Below are 9,557 nucleotides of genomic sequence, written 5' to 3' on the forward strand. Positions count from 1 at the left end.
AAAAGTGAGCCAACAAAAAAACAACAACAACCTAATTACTTCTTGTGGCCTGCGTGTAACGAGTACAAATAACAATGCATATTAAGACTAAACGATTTCCTAGGCAGAGATTGACTTGCGACAGTGCTTCCACCCAATAAAGTCCCAAATCAATATCCGTCCTATCCGTTAAGCTACCAGACAAGCTAGGTACCTTTATACCTGCTAACATAGCAGAGTTGTGGAACAAGTACATTTAATTTTTTTGTCTTGACTAATTTATTAATGACTCATCATCACCTGTATTAGAGTAAAATAATCACTTCATGTGATGTTTAAAGTGAATAAAACAGCCTACTTACTAACTCAACTCGTTCTCTCGATGAGCCTCAACCAACTTAACCCTTGTATGGTCAAATTGACCCATTTCAAATTTTTTACAAGAAGAAAAATGGTAAGTAAGTATACATTTTTTCTACCTAAAAATCAATGGCCTTACCTTATTTTTTGTGATAAACATGCATTCCTTACTCAATTCAAAAAATGTAATTGTGTTATCTAGTATGTTATCTCAATTGTTCGAAATTGAGATAAAGACAATATTCATTAATAGATTATGAAGTAAATTTTCATTTCAGAATTGTTTTTAAAAACCCATATAAGTCACGGGTCAATTTGACCCGAGGAGTACGAGAGGGTCCCGAAAGTGAAGATAATATAAGGGTTAAGGCCTTATTATGCTTCTGCGGAGAATCAACGGCGTACCCTCTCAGACTCTGCGTCTCCGCCGGACCCTACGCCGTAGCCTGACTTGCACCTCTCGGCAGTGGCTTGGTAGCGTTGCATTTCCCCTGACTCATTTCCTGGTTCTCCTTCTCCATAAACAACAGGAAATCAAGGAGAGGGTTAATTTTTTACCAGCTACAGATTTCCCACCATGGTCAGAGAGCACAATGGAGACACTTTGCTTCTCTCACTATGTCTCTAGAGTCACTACTCGCTCCAAAGATAATCGCTCGAGCACACTCCCCACACGCACACACATGCGGGATGGACGCACACACCAACGCACAAGTATAAACGTCAGGCCACTTGTGCAGGCTCTGCATGGACCCTGCACAGAACCATAAAACGTCCTTTAAGTTCTTCTTAACGTAACAGAGAAAACCAAGCAGTGGACCAAACCACTGTGAGGCAAGGGAGGGGGGGACTAAAAATGTTTCTAAACTTAAAATGCGTTAGCGGTTGTATTGTTTTACTACTTACACAATTATTTGAAGTATATAATATGTACAATATACACAGCATGGTTTTAATTACATTTTTAGGGGGACGACAACTCTCAGATAGGGTGTGTCCTGACCTCCACAATAACCATGTATATCTATGGTCCAACCATTTATTTATATTTTGTGATAAAATGCACATCAAAATCAAACGTTAACACGTTATCAAATGTGGATGAGCTTTACTACTCATCTACTCATCTTGGCTTTGGCTCATCCCACTGCTTTCTTCCATCCATCCATCCATCCATCCATCCATCCACCCACCCACCCAGCCAACCGTCCACTTCTTATGATGTGTGTATTTTATCAACTTTTTGTTTGTTCACCACTTACTCTCCATGCTGCGTCAGCACTCTTGCCTTTACCCAGTGGAATACTCTCAGGTAAACACACCAGCCACTGTACATCTATGGACTGGAATTCTGTCCAATCTACTGTGACACCCTAAATTAACAGTGGTTCTGCCTACTACTTCTCTTGCATAGGTGCTTATCAATAGGCTTCACATATGTTCAGATTTGCTTAATTTTATTATCTGAGGTCAAGATGCAGTGTTTGGTAAAGCATAGGTTTACAGTCTGTCTTGTGCCCATATTAACAATGGCATACATATTGCTCGCTGTAATCATTCGTCCTTTTCATACTGGCATTGAATAGATCAGTTCCAAATCAATTTTATTAAAGTGTTGAACAATTCCCTTTTTGTCTTACTTTCCTCTTCACTGCAACAAGGAAAGCAATGGGGGATATTTGTACTATAAAGACTGTACCTTTGGAAGATACAGTACCCTCTTGATTTGCCCAACAAAAACTGCTGGAGCCTCATTAACTCCAGGTTAACTGTGGAATTTATTTTTGTAGTGATGTAGTGATAATACATCAGCCAATATTCGCCTTTTTGACTGCCATTGGCAAATTATAGGAGATTTACTGATGGCAGTGGCCAATGTTTGTCTGTTTTGTATCAATGTTGTATTCCTTATGAAAAAGCTAGCCCTACTTTTCTAATTGCTTTACATTTAACTACATGTAATTGAGGTTTCACAAAAAGAACATTTGTGGGGCTACGTAAGAACTGAATAATTCTTGCGTAGGTAGTTGTATAGCAGCTAAAAGCTTTCGAAGCAGTTCATTATACAGGATATATGAGAAGGTTACATTTAAGGTTGTTTTGTAAATTTATATGATTGAATTGATTGAATTTGTTTCTCATTTAAATAAAGAAGAGTTCATCATTTCTTTATAATGAAGACTTCTTTGTTTTAATGGAACAAAAGGGGGAACAAATTACAACAGAAACATATAAGGGGACACACACACACACACACACACACACACACACACACACACACACACACACACACACACACACACACACAGAGTCGCCAGCAGCTGCACTTTTCCTGTCAGTTTTTATTTTATCTCTGACATCGTGGATTGGATGGAATCCCAGTCCAGTGTCTTGTTACTCTGACGTTGATGTGTGTACACAGCAGGAGGTTGGTAGTTATTTGATTCTGTTTCTGTTATAATTATGCTTATTTGTGTTTGTGTGCGCCCTTGCGTGCATATGTTTTTTTTGTGTATGTGTCAGGGAGAAGTACACTCTGGAGCAGGACATAAGGGAGACAGAGGAGGCCATCAGACACAAGAGTGCAGAGGTGCAGGTGAGGGCAACTTGGTCAGTTAGTTGCAGTATGAATTCATGGCTTTGGAAAATGTGGACTGCTCTTATTTCAATTAAATCATTTCACTTAAATTAGTCTACATCCATGACCTTCCACTTCCTGGATTGCTCCGTTGCCGCTGGAAATTTTTACCATATTTCCTTCTATTTGGCCGGATGTTTGTTACCTTCCGCTTTCTTTGTGTTGGAATTTTAAACGCAGATTTATGAGGACTAGGGTTACCTGCTCCTCAGATCTCTGCAGGGTAAACCTAGACTGCTAGCTAGACTATCTGTCCAATCTGAGTTTTCTGTTTTTTTCACGACTAAAACAACCTTTGAACGTACACTAAAACAAGTTCCTTCGCGGGACTATTTTGCAGAGACACAAGACAATTGTGATTGGTTTAAATAAATGCCAATAAACCAGAGCACGATTTCCTCCCATCCTGGAATGCTGTGTGGACTAGCCGGACCTTCTCCTGCAGCGCTGTGGAGGTCTCCCCTTCCCCAGCATATACAAAAATATACAGTGTTTCTAGACAGGGCCAGTGTATGCAGTGTGTATGTAGTGCTTGGTTTTATTTGACCATTTGTTTTTTATTTTTATGTGGTGATTTACCTGATTTTGGCACATGATACTTGATTGGAACCCATTGATTGTTTATGTTCCCTCAGGAGATGCAGAATGACCTAGACATAGAGACAGCCAGCCTGCAAGAACTAGAGGCTCAGAAACAAGATGCCCAGGAGCGACTGGAAGAGATGGACCAGCAAAAACATAAATTAGAGGACATGCTGAACGAAGTCAGGATGAAGTGCCAGGAAGAGTCTCAGATGGTGAGGAGGCGAGGAAGAATTGGGGGATGTGGGAGAAACTGAAAACGAGGCAGAAGTTTCCGCCCCTTTGACGCATTGCAATAGCTTTGCTACAGTGGCCACAGAATAATTAGCAATAACATTTTTTTAATTAAATTTATAATTGTTAGCTTGAATGTTGGTGCTTTTCAAATAGGGGTTTGTTTTACTGTTAAGCTTAATGCCAGAATTGCCAACAGGTAACTGAAAAGGCGCCAAAGGGAAGAAAGCTAAATGTCTTTAAAGGTCCCATATTATACTTTATTTCACACTTGTATTTGAGTTTTTCTACTAGAACATGTTTACGTGCTTTAATGTCCCAAAAACACATTATTTCTCTCATACTGTCCAGCTCCATTTTACTGCCTGTCTCTTTAAACCCCCTCCTCCTGACAAAGCTCAGTCTGCTCTGATTGGTCAGTGTTTTTCTGGGTTTTCCACATCTGCACTCTTGGAGTCTTTGCACCGTTATTGCAGCCGGGAAATGACTCTAACGACACAGTAGTGGCACTTTCTACCTATATATATATATATATATATATATATATATATATATATATATATATATATATATATATATATATATATATATATATATACACATATATATGTGTGTGTGTGTGTATATATATATATGTATATATATATATATATATATGTATATATATATGTATATATACATATATATGTATATATATATGTATATATATAGTGTAGTTGTGACTTCACAACTGTACGGACGTCCTGACAGTTTGTTTAAAGGCACAGTTTCTGAATATGTGTTGTGTGCATTTCTCTGTGGAGTGTGCGAAATCATCTGACAAAATCACAAAACATAGTTAAAAACAACAGCTGTGCTGTAAGTTTGGCTTTATTTGCTTGTAAAATGATCACACAGAGAGAAAGTTTGAAGCAATAGAATGTCTTTCCTACTCCCTCCTGCACAGCACACAGAACCTATCTGCAGTTCTATACGGCATGCCTACCAGATGACTCGGCCGTAGCCCCGCTGCTGCTCCTCAGTCAGTGACAGGAGATGATAGTGGCGGTCACAAGAGAGAAAGACCTCGCTCTCTTTGGACAATACCGTCCTCTCTCTTTTACAGAAGTTGCTAAATTTGTTGCAAGTCGCCTATCCCCGATGCTCTACAGAGGCTTGTAAAGCAGCTGTGAACTCCCCGCCCACGCTGCTGTACTGCATATGCAATAACACAGACGCACATACAGAGTTTCCTCGATTTACAGTCAAATGGGACCTTGTTTGCAGCATGTGGTTTCAGAAATGCAGAATGGATTTTAGGCCCATTGTCACTTAACAGGTTTCAATTTCATTCTCTTCTACCTTAAGATCTCGAGTCTCCAGAGTCAGATACACTCCCAGGAGTCAGACTTGCAAAGCCAGGAGGAGGAGCTGAGCCGGGCAAAGGCTGACCTGGGCCGGCTGCAGCAGGAGGAGAACCAGCTGGAGCAGAGCCTGGCTGCCGGCAAGATCCAACTGGAGACCATCATCAAGTCTCTGAAAGCCACGCAGGATGAGATCAACCAGGTAGGAAACAAGGGCTGTGTGTGTGTATGTGGGTGTGTGTCTGAAAAGTGTCAACAGGGGGCATCATTGCTCTGTATAATGTACTTTATATCACTGATGCCAATATTTGGTCCCCCTGTACCACTAGAGGAACTGGAACAATTAGCTGCGTGTGTGTGTGTGTGTGTGTGTGTGTGTGAGTGTGTGTGTGTGTGTGTGTGTGTGTGTGTGTGTGTGTGTGTGTGTGTGTTTTAACTTTGGCTGCAGTGGTGTATCACCTGTTTCCTACCAGCCACTCATTTCTCACATACAACTTAAACACCTGTAGCATATATACACAGCTTGACTCTAGACACACATGATGATGCAGTCCCCATTCTATCGCTTTAGCATTCCAGATGTTAACTGCTTGGGATTGGGGAGGGGGAGGGTAACACTGCATCATGCTGAACCATGATAAGATTATATTTTCCATTCTCCTGAATGTAACAACCATATGAAGGACGTTTATACTCTGCCACTGCTTTCTCCTCTACTCAGAAGGTCACATGGAGTGTTGAGGAGGCTCAGCAGTTGATTATTTCCTCATGCTCAACTGTAATAATATCCAGTCTTATTGCTTCGAGGAACAGTCATGTTGATTTTAATGACAGTCCCCCTAAACCTTTTTATCATTCATAAAAATCCCACATATGGTCTGCTGCCTAGGGGTGTTCAGGAGTTCAGATAACTAAAGTACATGTGATGTTCCAAAACAGAGGTTAGGGTTACTAACTGAATCCATATCCTATCTTATATTACATGCAAGGATATCCCTGTTTTAGGAGGAAACTCTGTGAAGTGATACCCACAATCTGTCTGTGTGTCTATCTATCAAATACTTTTTTAGGTGTCAAAGTTGTCTGTAAAAACATTATAGTTTCTACTATTACAGTGAACAGCTGCTGTGGTCAGCTTTGATTCATGTCTGCTCCAATTTAATGTGACAGTGACAGGTTTTCTTAGCGAGAACGTATCTAAAATCACTCTTGCAGTAAAATACACTTGTTCATTCATGCTCCACATTTACAAACTGCCACATTAAGGCAAAACAACGGTATTTAATCAATTCAAAGTTGTTCATGTTTCAAATGTCCTGTATAAAGCAATGTGCTTTGTTTTCTGTATTTGAAGCCCCTGACTGATTCAGAAATAATTGCTTAGAGGCAATTTAAAGCATTGGTTGGCCCAAACTAAATGGAAGCATACTGTATTTTCTCACCTCTACTCTATTGTGTCTCTCCATGTAGACAGTTTGGGATTTTGGGATTTTGTCTAGGTTTTAAAGACCCTTGTCTCTGAGATCTCTGCCTCCACCCCAATACAATAGAGCTGAGTGTTTGTGTGGGTAAAAACAGCATCTACAAAGAGGGCAATGCAAGATTTGGAGAGCTGCAGCCAAGGACGAGCCTTGACGGATGACGGGAGAGGTAAATGCATCAGCTAGTGAAAGAGCGACGCCTCCTACAGCAGGCATGGAAGGACCACGAAAAGGAGGGCATAAAAAACCTGTGGGACCATATCCGAGCCAAAGTTGGACTGTTAAGGAGAGCAGAGAGGATCAGAAGCCGCAAGGAGAGAGCAGCGTCTATCTTCATCCGTGACCCTTTCAAGTACACCCGCAGGTTGCTGGAAGAAAAGAAAACAGGGACACTGCACATCACTGAACAGGAATTGGAGGACCATATAAAAACCCAGACAAGCAACGACCTTCGGGAAAGTTTCCTTGGTTCACCCGGCTACATCCCTAAACCACCTAAGCCAAGTTTGATACAACCCCCGAAATGGTCTAAAATCAACCAAGTGCTGTCTTGAACAAGAACAACCTCTGCAGCCGGACAAAACAGGGTGTCATACAAGGTCTACAAGAGATGTCCCATGACCTTGAGGCTTTTGTGGAAGATGATGAGTGGTGCCTGGGAAACTAAATCCATCCCACCTGCAGGGTGTAAGGCATTCACCACTTTTATCCCGAAAGAAAAAGACTCCCGAAACATCAACCAATTCAGAGGCATTGTGCTTTTTGAATGTGGAAGGGAGAATATTTTTTTTTGGTGATGCTTGTCCACTTGTCTTACTAACTCCTGGCCAACAAGTACATAGACCACCAGCTGAAGGCATGCTTACCATGGTTTTTGGCTGCATGGATCACTCCGTGATGATCTGGGAACAGATTCAGACATCCAAACAAGTCAGACCTCCATATAGTTTGGCTCGATCTTGCTAATGCCTATTGGTCTGTCCACCCACCAATTCATCTGTTAGCTTCTTCCCTTTCTCACCATGCATCCAGAGTCTCCTAACCACCTACTTCAATAACCGTCAAGTGTGCTACTCTTCATCAGCTACAACTGGGTGTTACCAACAGCAGAAGGGATTAGCCATGGGTTGTTGTTTGAGGTCATCTTAATTAGAGGAAGACAGATGGTTAAGGAGTCAGAGCCCCAGCAGGGCAGTGATGCTATTTGGATGACGTCACCTCACTCCTCCAGACAGCAACGTGCACTTACAGACTCCTAAAGAGGTTTGAGGAACTGTTGACATGGGCCAGGATGAAGATAAAGTCATTCAAGTCTCGCAGTGTCTCAGTCCGCAAAGGAACCAGGATAGACAACATCTCCACACCTGGCAGAACAGCCGGTGAAAAGCTTGGGAAGGCTATACACAGCTGACAAAAACATGGCGGTCTCTGTGATTGAACAGCTCACTGCTGGTTTGAAGAACATTGACCAAAGCCCTCTACTTGGCAAGTTTATGGTCTGGTGCTACCAGTTCACACTGTTCCACTGCCTCATGTGGCTCTTAAAGCTGTGTGACATTCCCTCTTCAGCAGTCCTGAAGATGGATGCTAAGGAAAACAATTACATCCGGAAGTGGCTAGGCCTTCCCCCATGCCTGCAAGTGCAGCTTTATTTGGAAGGAACACCTTGAGACCTCCGCTGAAAACCATCAGCTTGGCCTATAAACTGAAGAAGGTTAGTTTGAAGTTCGAACTAATGGAAGTATGACACTCTCCCAAGCCCCCAAAACCTGCACTGCTGGTACGGCACAGAGCAGGCGCTATGGGTGGCGTCAAAACAGAGTCCTGCGGAAGCTAACAGAAGCCATTGAAGCACGCAGGCTCGAAGTGAACCATGCCAGCCCACCAACATCACACCCACCCATCCAGTTTGTTAGACGAGCGGGAGAGGCAGTCAGTAGCACAGTAAGAGAGCGGGCCTTGCTGACACCTGGAGGGGAGTGGGCTCTTAGAGCTGACCTGGATTGCCAGTTGAAGTTCCCTCAGGAGATTGCTTTAACCTCCCTCCGGCCAAACATCGTGATTTGGTCCATCGCCATGAAGACGTTATTGCCGAACTGACCATGCCATGGGAGGATGGGCTGTAGGCTGCCTTTGAAAGAAAAAAGAAGACAAATGCGGAACTGGCAGCTTCATGCGCACAAGCTGGGTGGAGAGCATATACCTACCCAGTGAAAGTTGGTTGCAGGGGCTTCACTCCATCCAGCGACTTCTCAAGACCCTTGGCATTAGAGGCGCCAAACTGGAGAGAGTCTTCAAGGAGCTGGAGGAGGAGGTAGAGCAAGGGAGCTTTTGGCTTTGTAGGAGGGGCAAGGCTTGGGGGAAAGACGGATCCTAGGGTTGGCTGCAGGTGATGTACTGGGTGTCTCCCGGCTGACAACCCTGCAGCAAAAAGGGGAAAACGGTTTACCATATTATTGATGATTTTTTATTTAAAATCGTATTGTAAAAAAATAATTTGTGAAAGCACCAGTTATCAACCCTACAGTGTCGTCGCAATATCAACATTGATGTATTTGGTCAAGAATATCGTGATGTCTGATTTTCTCCATATCACCCAGCCCTACAGACATATATCTCAAACCCTGGACAAATAAAACCAAATAAATCTGCATAGCTAGATACCATCACTTCTACTGGATCATGGTGTAGTTGTTGCAACTACTCTGTTTCCATGCTGTAAACACTGCTGTTGGACACTGTGTTACACCTGCTATTGTCAGAAGGCATGTCAGTTTTGTGAGTGTGTGTTTTTGTGTGTTCAACTCAAGCAGGTATTTTAGAAGTAAGCTGCCCAAATCAAGATATCCATGCAGTTTTCTGGAGCAAGAAAACCATACAGCGTAGTATCCATACTTCCTGTTGTTATTGAACTGTGTGTGTGTGTGTGTGTGTGTGTGT

General features: G+C 42.4%; 1 protein-coding gene across 9 annotated transcripts in view; it reads left to right on the forward strand.

Annotated features, from left to right (window-relative positions):
- LOC116695118 (epidermal growth factor receptor substrate 15-like 1) overlaps positions 1–9,557 on the forward strand; it is a 61,812-nt gene that overhangs the window by 21,277 nt on the left and 30,978 nt on the right. For 5 of the 9 annotated variants that reach the window (XM_032525180.1, XM_032525185.1, XM_032525181.1 and 2 more), the window contains 4 exons: positions 1,619–1,651; positions 2,863–2,935; positions 3,613–3,774; positions 5,141–5,338. In XM_032525180.1, coding sequence (XP_032381071.1) covers positions 1,619–1,651; positions 2,863–2,935; positions 3,613–3,774; positions 5,141–5,338 — 466 coding nt within the window. The remainder of the gene's footprint in view (positions 1–1,618; positions 1,652–2,862; positions 2,936–3,612; positions 3,775–5,140; positions 5,339–9,557) is intronic. The other 4 variants (XM_032525183.1, XM_032525184.1, XM_032525186.1 and 1 more) reach the window with 1 other exon arrangement.

This window comes from Etheostoma spectabile, chromosome 9 (genome assembly GCF_008692095.1).
Source record: "Etheostoma spectabile isolate EspeVRDwgs_2016 chromosome 9, UIUC_Espe_1.0, whole genome shotgun sequence".
Lineage (NCBI taxonomy): Eukaryota > Metazoa > Chordata > Actinopteri > Perciformes > Percidae > Etheostoma > Etheostoma spectabile.